At 38.9% G+C, this 18,269-nt stretch overlaps 1 protein-coding gene across 4 annotated transcripts in view; it reads left to right on the plus strand.

Moving 5' to 3' along the window:
• Positions 1-18,269, plus strand: part of NPHP1 (nephrocystin 1) — a 94,874-nt gene that overhangs the window by 4,270 nt on the left and 72,335 nt on the right. For all 4 annotated transcript variants that reach the window (XM_024743957.1, XM_024743959.1, XM_024743958.1 and 1 more), the window contains exons 3-6: positions 6,706-6,766; positions 7,848-7,972; positions 15,402-15,555; positions 15,869-15,970. In XM_024743957.1, coding sequence (XP_024599725.1) covers positions 6,706-6,766; positions 7,848-7,972; positions 15,402-15,555; positions 15,869-15,970 — 442 coding nt within the window. The remainder of the gene's footprint in view (positions 1-6,705; positions 6,767-7,847; positions 7,973-15,401; positions 15,556-15,868; positions 15,971-18,269) is intronic.

Below are 18,269 nucleotides of genomic sequence, written 5' to 3' on the forward strand. Positions count from 1 at the left end.
CTGAGTTGTATGAGCTGTATGTATATTTTGGAAATTAAGCCCTTGTTGGTTGCATCATTTGCAAATATTTTCTCCCAGTCCATAGGCTGTCATTTTGTTTTGTTTATGGTTTCCTTTTCTGTGGAAAAGTTGTAAGTTTGATTAGGTCCCATTTGTTTATTTTTGCTTTTATTTCTATTGCCTTGGGAGACTGACCTAAGAAAACATTGCTACAATTTATGTCAGAGAATGTTTTGCCTATGTTCTCTTCCAGGAGTTTTGTGGTTCTATGCCTTATATTTAAGTCTTTAAGCCATTTTGAGTTTATTTTTGTGTACATTGTGAGTGTATGGTCTAACTTCATTGATTTACACGCAGCTGTCCAGCTTTCCCAATACCACTTGCTGAAGAGACTGTCTTTTCTCCATTGTATATTCTTGCCTCCTTCATTGAAGATTAATTGACCGTAGGTGTGTGGGTTTATTTCTGGGCTCTCTATTCTGTTCCATTGACCCATATGTCTGTTTTTGTGCCAGTACCATGCTGTTTTGATTACTGTAGCTTTGTAGTGTTGTCTGAAGCCTGGGAGGGTTAAGCCTCCTGCTTTGTTCTTTTTCCTCAGGATTGCTTTGGCAATTCTGGGTCTTTTATGGTTCCATATACATTTTAGGATTACTTGTTCTAGTTCTGTGAAAAACGTCATAGGTAATTTGATAGGAATTACATTAAATCTGTAGATTGCTTTGGGTAGTATGGTCATTTTAATAATATTAATTCTTCCAATCTAATCCAATATTAATTCTTCCAGTCCAATTAATAACATTAATTCTTTCTATTTCTTTGAATCATCTTCAGTTTCCTTTATCAGTGTTTTACAGTTCTCAGCATAAGTCTTTCACCTCCTTACTCAGGTTTATTCCTAAGTATTTTATTATATTTTTGATGTGATTTTAAAAAAAAATAAATTTATTTATTTTTGGCTGCATTGGGTCTTCCTTGTTGGGTCTTCGTTGGTGCATGTGGGCTTTCTCTAGTTGTGGCGAGCGGGGTCTACTCTTTTTTGCAACGCACAGGCTTCTCATCGTGGTGGCTTCTCTTGCTGCAGAGCTCGGGCTCTAGGCGCATGGGCTTCAGTAGTTGTGGCATGTGGGTTCAGTAGTTGTGGCTCACAGGCTGTAGAGCGCAGGCTCAGTAGTTGTGGCGCATGGGTTTAGTTGCTCTGTGGCACATGGGATCTTCCAGGACCAGGGCTCAAACCCGTGTGCCCTGCATTGGCAGGTGGATTCTTAACCACTGCACTACCAGGGGAGTCCCTTTTGATGTGATTTTAAAAGGGATTTTTTTTTTTTACTTTCCTTTCTGATATATATATATATATTTTTTTCATTTTCCGTTTCTGATATTTCATCATTAGTGTAAAGAAATGCAACTGATTTCTGTATGTTAATCTCGTATCCTGCTACCTTGCTGAATTTATCAGTTCTAGTAGTTTTTGTGTGGAGTCTTTAAAGGTTTTCTATATATAATATCATGTCATCTGCATATAATGGCAATTTTACCTCTTTCAATCTGGATACGTTTTATTTCTTTTTCTTGTCTGATTGTTGTGGCTAGGACTTCTAATACTAGTTGAATAGAAGTGGTGAGAGTGGGCATCCTTGTCTTGTTCCAGATTTTAGTGGGAAGGCTGTCAGCTTTTCACTATTGAGTATTATGTTGGCTGTGGGTTTGTCATAAGTAGCTTTTATTATGTTGAGATATGTTTCCTCTATACCCATTTTGGTAAAAGATTTTTTTGTTTGTTTTTTTAAAATTTTATTTATTTATTATTTACTTTTGGCTGTGTTGGATCTTCGTTGCTGCGTGCAGGCGTTCTCTAGTTGCGGTGAGTAGGGGGCTACTCTTTGTTGCAGTGCATGGGCTTCTCATTTTGGTGGCTTCTCCTGTTGTGGAGCACGGGCACCAGGCATGCAGACTTCAGTAGTTGCAGCACACAGGCTCAGTAGTTGTGGCATGTGGGCTCACTTGTTGCAGCTCATGGGCTCAGTAGTTGTGGCTCGCAGGTTCTAGAGCTCAGGCTCAGTAGTTGTGGTGCACGGGCTTAGTTGCTCCGCAGCATGTGGGATCTTCCTAGACCAGATATTGAGCCCATGTCCCCTGCATTGGCAGGTAGATTCTTAACCACTGCACCTCCAGGGAAGTTCCTTGGTAAGAGTTTTTATCATGAATGAATGTTGAATTTTATCAAATGCTTTTTCTGCATCGATTGAGATGATCATGTGGTTTTTGTCTTTTCTTTCGTTGTTGTGGTGTATCACATTGATTTGCATATGTTGAACCATCTGTGTGACCCTGACAACTTGATCATGGTGTATGATCTTCTTTATGTGTTGTTGGATTTGGTTTGCTAATATTTTGTTAAGAATTTTTGTATCTATATTCATCAAAGATATTGGCCAGTAATTTTCTTTTTTGGTGTTATCCTTGTCTCATTTTGGTATCAGGGTGATGGTGGTTTCATAGAATGACTTTGGGAGTGTTCCCTCCCCTTCAGTCTTTTGGAAGAGTTTGAGAAGGATCAGTATAGTTCTTTTTGTATGCTTGGTAGAACTCCCCAGTGAAGCCATTTGGTCCTGGACTTTTGTTTGCAGGGAGTTTTTAAAATTATAGATTCTATTTCACTTCTAGTGATTGGTCTGTTCAAATTATCTAGCTCTTTTTGATTCCGTTTTGGTGGGCTGTATGTTTCTAGAAACTTGTCCAAGAAATGCAGAATTTAGTTAAGCAAGAGAAGGAACTTCACTACAGTCTCAGTGAAGTTGCAGCCTTTGGTCCATTTGGATCAAATGCAAGAATTATGTCATGGTATAATTTGGGTCTAAGAGCAAACAACCTAAGCCTGAAGGTTATGGACTTGCTATTGTGACAGCAACTATAAAAACAGCTCAGAGTGAACATCAGTGGCGTAGGCCAAATTGTGCTAAGTCCTTGGCCTATGTAGCCCCAGATCCTGTGACCTGTCAGAAGTCTCTGTCTATTAGCAATTCTGCCTTGCTTGGGATGGTGACCTGAGCTCTCTTGAGATGGGAAAACTGTTCTCATGATGGATGATTGTTTTTTGTTTTGTTTTGAATTTTCTTTTTAATCCTTGGGAGAGTTTAAAATTAACTAGAGTTTAAAAGTACATAGACATGGTGAACTAAATCAAATTAGACTATTATTACTTTTGTATTAAGTTTAGGACATCATTAAAATAATCTGTATGCTTTAGGTATTTAAAGAATTTATAACATTCAAATGGATGTGAGATTTGTGCTGCTAGTTTAAATGATTCATTAGAACATTTGAAAAAAATTTACTTAAGTCAGGCAGAGTGCTTAAAAGCAAAATAAAATTTAAATGAATTTTAAGATGTGCGAATTTAATTAACTACCTTCATTAGTAGGATTGATTATTTGAGGAATTTAGCTCAAGTTGAATTAATCAAACAATAATGAAAGAAAAAGGGAAGGTAATTGTACTTGCTTTACTAGATTTTAAAATAGAATAAGAGTTATATGCTGAATTGAAGTCCCAGGGAAAACTAGATTTTTAAATTTTATTTTAATAAGCTAATAATTATTTTTATACCCAAGTAATAGTCTTCTCTGTGTATAAAAAGATCCCCTCACAGTCATTTTAAAATACACATTGATATTTGCATGTCTGGAAAAAACATTCAGCCCTTATGTTTGATTAATAATTGGGTAGATATGGAGTAAAAAAAATTTCTACTTAAACCTTTGAAGACATTGTCTGGTTCCTTTACACCTAGTGATGCTGACAAGTTTCATGGTCATTCCTTTGTAATTGATCTCTGTCTGAGGCTTTTCTCCTCAGCCTTGGTGTTTTGAAATTTTGTCACGGTGTATTTAGGTGTTGTTTTAATTCTTCTCAACACTCAAGGGGTCTTTTCAGTCTGAAAACTTGTCTCTCGTGAGCTCTGGGAGAGTTTCTTTTACTAAAAGATAATTTTTTTACTTCTGTTTGTTTCTTCCTGAAACACCTTTGAGTCAGGTATTGAACCTCCCGGAATTTTCCTCTAGGTCTCTCCCCACTAGTTTTTGTTTCTTTGTTTTTTTGTTTATGCCTGAGAGGTTCTCTTGACACATTTTTTTTTTTTTTTTTTTGGCTTGCAGGATCTTAATTCCCTGACCAGGGATTGAACCCGTGCCTCCTGCAGTAGAAGTGTAGAGTCCTAACCACTGGACTGCCAGGGAAGTCCCTAAATTCAGTCTTATCTTAGCCAATCCTGACCTTGCACAAGCCTTTCTCAGTGTTCCTTTTCCTCAAACCTTCTGAAACCGTGCAACTCAGATTGGGATTTGAACCCATGGGCCGGGTCTCAGACCCAGCCAAAACCCAGATTGGGACTTGAACCCACATTCTTTTAACTGAGATCACACACCTGGTCTCAGGACTTAATGAAGCTCAGGTTCTTGATGTCTCATCGCAGAAAGAATTCAGTGAGAGACAAAGTGATAGGTAAGAAGTGGATTTATTTAGAGAGAAACACACTCCACGGAGCGTGGGCCATCTCAGAAGGCGAGAGCCGCCAACTTTTTCTTTTAACTTTTCCGTGGATGTTTTATTTCAGCAGCTATATTGTTAATTTACAAGTGTTTTTCCTTGTTCTTTAATTTTTCTTTTTTCTAGCATTGCGTTCCTGTTTTTAGGTTATCTCATTAATACTTCCATGATTGGGAGTTGTGTTTTTTTTTAAAGTTCTTTTCTGTTCTCTGAGTTGTCTTTGGTTCCTCTGGGCTCAGATTTTTTTACTTTTGGTTAGTCTTAAATTTTATCTTCCATGTTGCTAGTTTTCTTCATTATGCCCAATGGTCCTTGGATTATCTTTTTTTTTAAGAATGAGGGACTAAGCTGATTATTCTAGAGAGTTGCCATGGGTTCTTCTACTGTTGGGTTTATAGGTCTCAAGGACCAGCCCTTCCTGTCATCTTGCTCAGTCACCTTCAGCTTGTCAGTGACAGCCCTGCATACCATTACAAAGTCCCCAGTCATCATTACCTAAAAGCAGAAAGGATGATGGTTCTTTACCTGCTCCATCAGGGAGAACAAAATAGGGGGAACTGCCTAACACATTTCTTTTATGTATCACTGGCCAGTGCTGGGCCATACACGCACCCTACCTGCAGTGGAGGCTGATCACTTGCGTGTCAGTGGGAGGCCAAGCATGCCAGCATGGAGGAGGGTGGCAGAAGGGCTTTGGGGTAGATAACTAGCAGGGTCAGCTGCAGGTTAATGTTTCTACTTGTCTTTTCTGCCTCTTTCACGAAGGATTTTTGTCCCCCTTTTCACTGCTTATTTCATTTTATGAGTCTCTGGAAGAAAAAAAAATAACTCAGCATAAAAAATAATGACTTTTTCAGGTTATTGGTGGAGAAAACATTTGAATTTTGAAAACTCATAACTAGCTGTAGCCCATTTTCCGTCATTTTTTTCTCTCTCTTTTTTTAAAATTGAAGTACAGTTGAGTTACAGTGTTGTGTTAATTTCTGCTGTACAGCAAAGTGATTCAGTTATACCTATATATACATTCTTCTTTATATTCTTTTCCTTTATGGTTTATCTCAGGATACTGAATATAGTTCCCTGTGCTATGCTGTAGGACCTTGTCGTTTATCCATTCTATATAGAATAGTTTGCCTCCACTAACCCCAAACTTGGTCGTTTTCATACTTCTAATATGGGTGTCTAAGACTTAAGCCAAATTATATGAGATGTCCATGAAATATCTAAAACACCGTACCCATATGGATGGGCCATGTTCACAAGGGGAGTGTGCTGTTGTGGGGAGAGGCCAGCTGTAGAATCCTAAACTCTGCCTTCACATGGTTACTCTCCCTCTGACTAGCTCTGGTCACTTTTCAGAACCTCACTTTCTTCAGCTGGAGTGAGGATTGTTATGAGACTCAAATGAGGTGATGCTTAGCAGTATTTGTGATGCAAAAAATAAATTTTAGCTGTTACTATCATTATTTTGTCGTCTTGGTTGCATCCTAGGTTTATGGAATTTTAGAGCTGGAGAAGCATTTTTAAAGTCCAGTGCTTTCCTTATTTTAGAGATAGGAAACTGAAGCCCAGAGTCACTGAAGTTTTCTGAGTTCTGGTTATCATACCTCATACCTGAGATCTTGACTATGAGCATCACCCAAGCTAATGGATGGAAAGGCATTTACATATGAATTTTTAAACATCATTCATGCAATAGAAATTGCCTTACCTGGGCTTCCCTGGTGGCGCAGTGGTTGAGAATCTGCCTGCCAATGCAGGGGACACGGGTTTGAGCCCTGGTCTGGGAGGATCCCACGTGCCGCGGAGCAACTAGGCCCGTGAGCCACAACTACTGAGCCTGCGCGTCTGGAGCCTGTGCTCCGCAACAAGAGAGGCCGCGATAGTGAGAGGCCCGTGCACCGCAATGAAGAGTGGCCCCCGCTTGCCACAACTAGAGAAAGCCCTCGCACAGAAACGAAGACCCCACACAGCCAAAAATAAATAAATAAATTAATTAATTAAAAAAACAAAAAAATGGCAGATGCTTGCTTTAAAAAAAAAAAAAGAAAGAAATTGCTTTACCTGCTTAAAGACTTATGTATGATTTTATAAAATAGCTTTTCGTTCTGACAATTAAAAAATCAATATTTTGTTTCTTTCTTTTTTAAAATTTAGATGTATCCAATTAAAACAGGCAATAGATGAAAATAAAAATACTCTTCAAAAATTAAGCAAAGTAAGTATTATGGTTAATCATGTTAAAAAAAATTCCGTTTTTACCCAAATATTTTGTTTAGTGGAAGTTCATTAGAGGGGTAAGTTCCTGGGTTCACATAAGTTATGAAGTGTAACTGTGGTCAGTGCTGACCTGCCCGATGGGCTTACTGAATGTGCTTGGGAGCAGAAAAGACAGGGCTCCAAATCCTGGTAAAAGTTCAGCTTTAATGAACTCACCCAGCATTGAGGACTCGGAAAAACCTGGAAGGAGCTATTTTTATTTTTGCATTGCGTAAGTTTTATGTTTTACAGTTTAGAATTGTTTTCATTTTAATTACATTGTGGGGAGAGTACCTAATCTGGCCCTGAGGGTAAGTGGTAGAGAAACTTCTTATATCACATGGCAGCCCTGATATTGGTGACTCTGCAGAAACAGGGCAAACTAGAGTTTACTCTGGGCAGTTCCCATCAGGATTTCCTCTTTTAATATGAGCCTGAGCTTCAGCTAGGTGTCCGGGCCAGAGACTCACAGAGCATTTAGGGTGGAAGGCATTTGAAAGTCATCTACCTGCCTGCATGTGGATCTCCTTTACTGCGTCTGAGACAAGGGGTCACTGAGTGTCTCTTCTGCATTTCTCCAGTGACACAAAACTGTAATTCCGCAGGCAGACTGACCCTAAATTTGAAAACCTAACTATTCCTGTTTCACAAATGAGGAAACTGAGGCTTCCAAAGGTGAAGCAGCTTTCCCAGTGTCTCACTGCCAGTAAGTGGCAGAACTTGGACTTGGCACTTGTGTTTTCGACTCAGTCCTCTGTCTGGAACCTGTCCCTTACTGACTATAGAGGGACTACAATACCAAGCAAGAAAACAAAACAAAAAAATAGGAGGTATACATTTATTTTGTCATTTGGTTTGCATTCCAACATAATAATCTACATTTCTTTTAAAGTTATTTCTCTAAGGTAGGCATAGTCTCGTATCAATATTTGCTTTGTCTTATAGCACTTATTGGAGTTTTTTACTTTTAACATAAATGTAATCGGAAACAAATTTTTATTTTTATTTTTTTAGTGAAATAGACTTATATTCTCTCATAGGCTGATGAACCTGCCCCTGTTGGGAGTTACAATCAGAAGAAAGAGGAGGAACACAATCTTTTGGATAAGCTTACCCACCAACTGCAGGAACTTGCTGTGTCTATAAGTAGAGAAAATGTCACTGAGTAATGCTCCCTTCCTTCCTTTCTTTCTTTCAGATATTATGTCACCAACAGTTTTAATGTTTGACTCAGAATAAAGTCATATATAGATAAAAACAAATGGCAGTAACAGTACAATTAGTCAACATTTATTTATTGTGTGTAATAGAAAGTGTGAGATCCCATGAGAGATGTAAAGAAGTAGAAGCCATAATCTCTGCTCTCAGGTAAGTTACAAGCTAGTTGGGGAAACAAAACAGAGATCGGAAGAGCTAAATAAACAGATGTTAGAAAATAAGGATCGGGCTTCCCTGGTGGTGCAGTGGTTAAGAATCCCCCTGCAGGGCTTCCCTGGTGGCGCAGTGGTTGAGAGTCCGCCTGCCGATGCAGGGGACATGGGTTTGTGCCCCGGTCCGGGAAGATCCCACATGCCGCGGAACAGCTAGGCCCGTGAGCCATGGCCGCTGAGCCTGCGCGTCCGGAGCCTGTGCTCCACAATGGGAGAGGCCACAACAGTGAGAGGCCCGCGTACTGCAAAAAGAATCCGCCTGCCAATGCAGGGGACACGGGTTCGAGCCCTGGTCTGGGAAGGTCCCACATGCCGCGGAGCAACTAAGCCCGTGTGCCACAACTACTGAGCCTGTGCTCTAGAGCCCACGAGCCACAACTGCTGAGCCCGCGTGCCTAGAGCCCGTGCTCTGCAACAAGAGAAGCCACCACAGTGAGAAGCCCACGCACTGCAACCAAGAGTAGCCCCTGCTCACCACAACTAGAAAAAGTCTATGCACAGCCTCGAAGACACAGTGCAGCCAAAAATAAACAAACTAAATAAATATATTAAAAAAAAAAGAAGAAAATAAGGATCATGGGCTTCCCTTGTGGCGCAGTGGTTAAGAATATGCCTGCCAATGCAGGGGACACAGGTTCGAGCCCTGGTCCGGGAAGATCCCACATACCGCGGAGCAATTAAGCCTATGCAGCACAACTACTGAGCCTGCGCTTTACAGCCCGCAAACCACAACTACTGAGCCCGCACACCTAGAGCCCATGCTCCGCAACAAGAGAAGTCACTGCAATGAGAAGCCCATGCACCGCAATGAAGAGTAGCCCCTGTTTGCCACAACTAGAGAAAGCCTACGCACAGCAACAAAGACCCAACATAGCCAAAAATAAATAAATTTATTAAAAATTTTTTAAAAAAAGAAAATAAGGATCATGCCTTTAATGTCAGTGTTGATGTGTAAAAAGAAAATTATTTGGATTGTCTATTTGCATATTTATTTACTCCTTTTATAAATATTCTTTAAAAATTGGAAGCAGAAACATGCATTCTTTTCCTGCTGGAGTGGATGTTAATAATAGCCTTTGTAAAATGGAAAGAAAACTTGATAGTATAAACAAACCCAATTCATAGGAAGAAAAAAGGAAAAAGTCAACTAGACTCTTCAAATGCTGTTCCCGTACTTTTACACTGTATCCTGGGAAGAAATGCTAAAGAATATAGATGCAAGGATTCTAGAATTTCCATTGATTTCCAGTACTGAGAATGACAAAAGTGGCTGATATTGGACTTACCCTTCCTACCATAAACACTGTAAAATCTGGACAAAATATACAAAATGGCTGTTTGAACTCGTTGAACATCAACCAAGCAGGGTTGATATCGTTAATACAGGGAGACATGAGCTGAGTCCTGCATTTACCCAGACCCTCTTCCTGGAGTTAGTTTATGGGCGGTGGTGCAGGAATCCCAAACAGGGAGCTGCAGTCTCACCGGGCTGAGGAGGCAGAGATAAAATTCTGGACTTGCTAAGGCTGCTGGTACTTGTGGAGAGAGTGGAGAGATAGAAGAGAGTTGCAGAGAGACAACTGCAGAAATCTAAATGGACTCCTGGGCTACACAGAGCATGATTCCAGAAGGCCTGGTGGAAAGCGCCTGCTGGGAGACTGAGAGCTTAAAAGATTCTGGAGGCCACAAAACCCTGGAAAAATATTCGAGTTTGTACCTAGCTGGAGTAAAGATACCTTGGTGAATGCTTCAGGCATTTAGTTGGAGATCACATAAGGCCTATGCCCTAGGAGTAAGGAAAACACCCTAATATTAAGAACTGTGATCTTGGAATACAGACAAAACTGAAGTAGGGCTTCCCTGGTGGTGCAGTGGTTGGGAGTCCGCCTGCCGATGCAGGGGACACGGGTTCGTGCCCCGGTCCGGGAGGATCCCACGTGCCACGGAGCGGCTGGGCCCGTGAGCCATGGCTGCTGAGCCTGCACGTCCGGAGCCTGTGCTCCGCAGCAGGAGAGGCCACAGCAGTGAGAGGGCCCGCGTACCGCAAAAAAAAAAAAAAAAACTGAAGTAAATCTTTTCCAACAAAGCCTAAAATCAGACCTTAACAGGAACAAGATCATTTAACTGTATAACAGAACAAAATTCAACACTCTTTAAAGGATGACCACATAATCCAAAGTCTCTAAATGTATTATCCACAATGTCTAGTAATTTTAAAAAAATGATTGGAAATGCAAAAAACAAAAGGGGGAAATAAATAATAATTAAGCAGTGAAAGTCAATAAAAGCAGAGCCAAATCTGAGCCAGATAGTAGAGTAAGCTGACAAGGATTTCTGAATAATATGATTAATATGTTGAGGAAAATAGAAGAAAAGATGGATGGAATGGAAAAACATGGCATATTTTAAGAGAACTCAAATGTAGAAAATAACCAAATGAACATTCTACAACTGCAAAATATAATATCTGATGGAATAACGGCTGAGGACTTTCTAAATCTGGTTCAATATATAGCTTCAAAAAGGTGAAAATGTCTTATAATAAAGAGAAAAAATAATCATTGGAAGTCTAGATGACCCAGATGTGAGAATTAGCAAACCAGAGCTATAAATCAACTATTTTCAATATGTTAAGAGAGATGGGCAGATTGCTTGATTAGAGAGGAATCTTAAGCAGAGAAATGGAAACTAATACCAAAATGGAAATTCTGAAACTAAAAAACAATATATGAAAAGAAAAAAAATTGGATCGTTTAACACAAGACTGGATACAATAGAGGAAAAGATCAGTGAGCCCAAAGACTGAGCAATGAAAAACTTTCAAACTCATGCACAGAAAGAAAAAAAGAATGAAAAGAACAGAACAAAATGTGAGAAAGATCTGGGACATGGTCATAAGTTATAGCATATGTGTAAATTGAAGTCCCAGAAGGAGAGGAGAGAGAGAATGGAGCACAAGAAATATTTCAATACATTTTAAAATTGAGATCTAAAAAAGTTATCAATGCACTGGTCCAAGAACCTCAGGCAACCCCAAACAATAAATACAAGGAAAACTACACATAGATGCATCAGAGTTAAACTGCTGAAAACTAAAAATAATAGAAAATCTTAAAAGCAGTCAGGGAAATAAAGAAACATATGTATAGGCAAACAACAGTTCAAGTTAAAGTTGACATCTTGTTAGAAAAAATACAGGTCAGAAGATAATGCAGTGACATCATAAAAGAGTTGAAAGAAAAAAAATCTATCAACCCAGAATTCTGTGTACAGCAAAAGTGTCTTTCAGAAATTAAAGTAGAATAAAGACATTTTCAGACAAACAAAAGCTGAGAAAATTTGTCAAACAAATGCTGAGAAATTTGCTAAAGGAAGTCCTATAGGCAAGAAGGAAATGATCCCACAGGAAACCTGTATTTGCAAGAAGGAATGAAGAGCACCAGTATGTGGGTAAATAGAAAAGCCTATTTCTTCTTTGCTAAATGTCTTTAGGGAACACTTGATTGTGTAAAGCAAAATATATATTTAAGAATTTATAATATATAGTCAATTCTCATTATTTGCTGTGGTTATGTTCCATAAAGTAGCTGCAAATACTGACTAGGTGAATACTGAACCATGGCTTCTAGGGAAAATACACAGCTAGGTTCCTGTGAGGCTCTGGTCACAGTTTTTTTTGAAACCTGAGTAAAACATGTCCTTGTTTTATGTGTGTTTCTGTTTAAAGATACCTTATTTAATGTATGTTACTGATTCATTAACATTGAACTCACAGCCAACAGCCCTATAATTCATGCCTGAAGAAATCTAACACACTTATTTTCTCCATTAGGGCACATCACAACCTTCTTGTGCTTTATGGCCATTAAAACAGCATAGGTAGGTTGCAAGTAAAAGATTAGAAAAAGGTATTCCATGTTAACCCTGACGAAAACAAAGGTGATGCAGCTATAGTAGTATCAGGCAGAGAAGACTTTAAGGTCAAAAGTAATTTAATAGATAAATACATCTTATAATAGTAAAAGCATCAATTCAATAGAAAAAAATTATCCCTAATGTGTAGACACCTAACAACATAGCTTTACAACGTATAAAGTAAAAATTGTTAGCACTGAAGGAGAGCTATATAATCCACAAACTTTAACCACCTTTACCTAATTAAAAATATATTTGTAGAATGCTGTATCCAGCTAGATAATACACCTCTCTTCCAAGTGCATGTATAACATTAACCAAAATGAATCATAATGGATCATAAAGCAATTGTCAACAAATGTCAAAGGATTGATATCATGTAGTGTATAGTCTGATGACTTGGAATTACATTAAAATTCAGTGACAATCTAAAACTAATACAATGGTATATGTCAATTATATATCAATTTTTAAAAAAACTCAAATGACAGAAAAATAAAAGTCTCCAAATGTTTGCAAATTAAGTCACATACTTCTATGTAACCTAAGGGTCAAAGAAAATATTACAATGGAAATCTTAAAATATTCTGAATGATAATAAAATACAACTGTGGGCTGCAGCTAAAGCAGTGTTTAGAGGGAAATTTATAACTTCAAATGCATAGTTTAGAAAAGTTGGAAATTAATTACTGAAGTTTCCAACCTAAGAAGCCAGAAGAAGAATAACAAATTAAACCCAAGAAAAATAGAAGTAAGGAAATAATAAAGAGCAGAAGACAGTGAATAATAAACAGACGTACAGTAGATAAAATCAATAAACCCAAAGTTGGTTCTTTGGAAAAGTTAATTAAATGGGTAAATTCCAAGCAAGACTGATTAAGAAAAGAGAAAGAGAAGGAAAACAACAACAATGAAACAGGGAAGAAAACTAATCACTACAGAGTCTACAGAAATTTAAAAGGTACCATGAAGATACTATGAACATCTTTGTGCCAATAAATTTGAAAATTTAGATAAAATAAGTTCCTTGAAAAATAAAATACTCAATTTACACAAGATGAATAGAAAATCTTAATAATACTACCAAAATATCTACTAAAGAAGTTGGAATATATAATTAAAACCTTTCCACAGAATAAACTCTCAGGTTGCTTCACTGATAAATTTCTGCATTTAAGTAAGAAATAATACCAGTATTATAAAATCTTTCTAGAGAATTGAAAAAGAAACATTTCCCAAATCATTTTATGAGTGCTAGATAACTTCACTATCAAAACCTGATAAGAGTATTATAAGAAAAATACAAGGCCTTCATGAATGAATGCACAAACTCAATATAAAATGTTAGCAAATAGAATCCAGGGCATATAAAAATGACAGTACATCATGACTGAGTGGGATTTATTCTAGAATGCAAGGTTAATTTGACATTGAAAAATCACTAATTGAAATTTACTGTATTAGCATAATAAAGAAGAGCCATTTGGGTCTATTTGGCTAGTTTTATGGTTAGCAGTGTCCATTTGCATCAAAGTATTGTTATCCCATTTTTTTTTTTTTATTTCTTATTTTTAAAAATTTATTTCATTTATTTAATTTTGGCTGCATTGGGTCTTCGTTGCTGCGTGTGCGCTTTCTCTAGTTGTGGCAAGTGGGGGTTACTCTTCATTGTGGTGCGTGGGTTTCTCATTGCGGTGGCTTCTCTTGCTGTGGAGCACAGGCTCTAGGTGCACGGGCTTCAGTAGTTGTGGCTCACAGGCTCAGTAGTTGTGGCGCACAGGCTTAGTTGCTCCACGGCATGTGGGATCTTCCCGGACCAGGGCCCGAACCCGTGTCCCCTGCATTGGCAGGAAGATTCTTAACCACTGTGCCACCAGGGAAGCCCCTGTTATCCCATTTTAAGATAAGCTTCTCTAATGTAAGCGTTAGGACAGCAAAGACCTCTATTTTGTTCACTGTTACACCCCTAGCACATAGTGTCTGTCACACAGTAGGTGCCCAGTAAATACTGAATGTTGAATGAATAAATAAAGCTCAGGGAGACTTAACGACTTATCCAAGCTAGTATTTTAGCTCCTCGCTCTTCCCTCCTCAGTATCTTTCCCAAACACCTTTCTCTTCATCCCTAATTCTTAGTTTAAACTGTTTCATGTCTCACTGTTAACAGCCATCTTTGCCTTTAGCCCTTCTTCCAATCTCTTGCCCACGTTGACAGCCTGATCAACTTCCTGAAGTGCAGATCAGATCATGCCTTTCCCTTCCTTCATTTTTAAGGAACACCTTTAGAGGTAAAGCTCACATGGGCTGCGTTCTGCTCACCTCTTTTCAATCTTATCTCTTGCTTATTTCTCCCAAGCCTCGTCCTACCACTCGTGAGCTACTTGAGGTTCCCTGAGCTTGAGCCTCCTTTCTCCACTCCCTTCCTTATCTTTCTACTCCCCTTTTACCTGATTAATTCCAACTCATCCCTCAAGACCTAATTCTAAGGCTTTCTGATCTCCACCCATGCAGTCGAGGTTAGGTGTCTCTTCTGTGCTTCCTTAGTATCCTGTGTTTACCTCTACTGCAGGTAAACTGTTGAACTACATAGTACTTATCCGTCTGATAGATTGTTTCATTGTCCTCCTTGAGGACAGGGAATTGTGTCTCGTTTTTCTCTGTATCTACTGTGTCTGACATGGAACCTGACATATATCTTCATCATCATCATCCTCATCGCCGACTTTTATTGAAAGCCTGCAGACACTGTTGTAAACACTTTGCAAGTTTGTAACTCCTCTCATCTTCATGATGACCTTATGAAGCAGGTTCTGTTATTATCTCCACTTTACCAATGAGAAATGGGGAGATTAAAAGAAACCTATCTGAGGGCACTCAGTGAGAAGGAGATAGAACCAGAACTTAAACTCAGAGCCCGTGCTCTAATCACTGTACAATAATGCTCAAGCACCGTCTGCTGAATGGATGAATCCAAGATTTCAGTGCGAGTCTCTTGGCCTCCAGTCCAGCACGTGCTTCACCAGGTCACGTACGTTCCTCAGATATATTAACTCCTCATCACTCTCAGTTCCTCGGTCACATATTCTTTGCTAGATGGTAGAAACTTAGTTGCACTTTCCCTTTATTCCCTTTATTTGCCACTTCCAAATATATGCCAGTTCTATATGTAGAAGTTATACTCGTACTCGATCTGGATCTGTTCTTATACGTTATTTCAGGTGACCCTTGTCAAAGAATTATTTTTTGCAGAACTGCGGCGCTTACTGAAGGAGAGGACGATGACAGTTCTGCTGAAGAAGATGAAGAAGAAGAAGAAGAAGAAGAAGATGAAGAGGCCGCAAGTGGAGAATACGTTGCTATTGGAGATTTTACGGCTCAGCAAGTCGGAGACCTTACATTTAAGGTAGTAGAAACAGACTGGAAGCTAACTGAAGGATAAATTTTCGTACCTAACGTAGTAAGAAAACTCTACCTGTATTCCTGGATTAGATATTCCTGATATTAACTTTTTAAAGACTCAATCTGTTTAAATAAAATAAGTGATAATTAAGATTTACAAGCGGTAGTCAGGCGAAATTCTGTTATCAAAGTTACCTGGTAGTAAAATGGTAAAAAGAGTAGACGCTCTTCTGTTTTTGAAAACAGTTTTCATGTTGATAATTCTGAATTTAGGGGTAAATTTTAATTTAAAAATTTTTACTTTTATTTTCTTTAAGAAAGGGGAAATTCTCCTTATAATTGAAAAAAACCCTGATGGTTGGTGGATGGCTAAGAATGCCAAAGGAAACAAAGGTCTTATTCCCAGAACTTACTTGGAGGTTAGTCTTTTTTGTTTATTCTTTCCTTTTTCTTCTTCAAGACATTTTTTCATTTATAAGAAAACACTAAGATGTAATCTTTGATCAATTGACTAGTGAATGACTTAAGATATAGAATTCGCCTCAATTTTAGAGGGACAGAGCATAGGAAAAATACTGTGTATTATAGTTCTGGAGACCTGTGAAGTGCTCTTATGTAGCTGAGCCCTAGAATGTTATCCCACAATGAAGATGTTCTGTGGATTAATGTTGATCATAAAAGTTAATAGGTATTTATTATTTGTTGTGAAACAAAACCACAGTTAACTTTGTGTTAACTTCCACAAATATACGATCCTTTACTAAGATGTGGACATACTATATATGCATGTTTATGGCCTATTTCTTTCACATTTCATAATATAGCATGGTCATTTTCTGTGCCAATATATATAGATCAGTGCTGTCCAATAGAAATATGATGCAAACCACAAATGTAGTTTAAAATTTTCTAGTAACGACACTGAGCTGTCTTGTTTTTCTTTGCACCACTTCTAACAGCAACTGTGTGTTTCTTTTCTGACACCAAACACATGTTGTTTTTCCACACTGATTCTTTGAAACCAACCAGGTATCCAACAATTCAGTTCAATTCTGACACTAGCTCCTGGAGTTAGCACAGACCTCCACAAGGTAAGGGCTCAGTCCAGTAAGACTGCCCCACTTCAGATGCCCGTCACAAGTCCCCGGGGCTAGCTGTGCTTCTGTGTGACCGGCTCTAAACTTGGAAGTTCCCACACCTTTCCTCAGGTTCAATAATTTGCTAGAGGGACCACAGATCTCAGGAAACACCTCACTTTTGCTTCCCAGTTCATTATAAAGGATATAGTTCAGGAACAGCCAAATGGAAGAGGTGCACAGGGCAAGGTATTGGGAGAGGGAGGGAGTGGGACCTGGTTCTTCCATGTGCTCCTGGAACCACCCTGCCAGCACTTCAAGTGATGGCCAACCCAGAAGCTCCCTAAACCCTGTCTTTTAGGGATTTTGGGGAGGTTTTATTACATAGACATGGTTGATCGACTCATTGGCCGTCAGTGATTAAATTCAATCTCTAGCTCCTTTTCCCTCCCTGAAGGTGAGGGGGTGGGGGGCACTAAAAGTTTCCACCTTCTAATCACTGGTTCCTCTGGCCACCAGCACCCACCCCTCCCCAAGCCATGACCTCATGAGCATAAACTCAAGTGTGTTTGAAAGGGGCTTGTTATGAATAACAAAAGACACTCCTGTCACTCAGGAAATTCTAAGAGTTTTAGGAACTCTGTGCCAAGGACTGGCATAAAGACCAAATATGTATTTTTATTATACCACACACATTTTTTAAAAGTAAAGGGAAACAGGTGACTTTATTAATTTTTTTTTTAGTTAATTTGTTTATTTTTGGCTGTGTTGGATCTTCATTGCTGCGCGCGGGCTTTCTTTAGTTGTGGCGAGTGGGGCTACTCTTCATTGCGGTGTGCGGGCTTCTCGTTGCAGTGGCTTCTCTTGTTGCGGAGCACAGGCTCTAGGCACGCAGGCTTCAGTAGTTGTGGCACACGGGCTTAGTTGCTCCGCGGTATGTGGGATCTTCCTGGACCAGGGATCAAACCCATGTCGCCTGCATTGGCAGACGGATTCTTAACCACTGCACCACCAGGGAAGCCTGGTGACATTATTTTTAATAATTTATTTTATCCAATATATCAAACATATTATCTCATTTCAACGTATAATCAATATTTTAAAATCCTTTCTTTTTTTTTAACGCTAAGTCTTCAAATTCTAGTGTGTATTTTACACTTAAATAGCACATCTCAGTTTCGACTGGTCACATTTCAAGTGTCAGTAGGCACAGGTGGTGAGTGCCTTGCCCTATTGCCCAGCTCAGTTCTGGGTCATCTGTTTCAATGGTAGCATAGTATTCCAGTCTCATTTAGATGGACATTTAGGTTTCCAACCTATAATAACTATAAATGACATTGCAAAGAAGGTAAGATTAGCTTCCGCTATGAGTTACAGAAGAGCTCCAAAATAGTGGCCTAAATAAGGTAGAAGCATATTTCTCTTGTGTGTGGAGGAAGTGTGGAGATGGGCAGTCAAGGAATGGTAGGGCCCTATCTAATATTTTACCCTGTGGGTAGGTGCGAGCAGCTCTTCCTAGGGTTGTTATCTCTTTAGCTTAGGTTGACTGCTAGATCTTTCGTTATTAACAATTCCAAGCAGTGAAAGAGGAAAGGGGAAGAAGAAGTCAAAAGGCCTGAGTTGCAGTCTTTTAAAGGTTTCT

This window comes from Neophocaena asiaeorientalis, unplaced genomic scaffold (assembly GCF_003031525.2).
Source record: "Neophocaena asiaeorientalis asiaeorientalis breed wild unplaced genomic scaffold, Neophocaena_asiaeorientalis_V1.1 scaffold114, whole genome shotgun sequence".
NCBI lineage: Eukaryota > Metazoa > Chordata > Mammalia > Artiodactyla > Phocoenidae > Neophocaena > Neophocaena asiaeorientalis.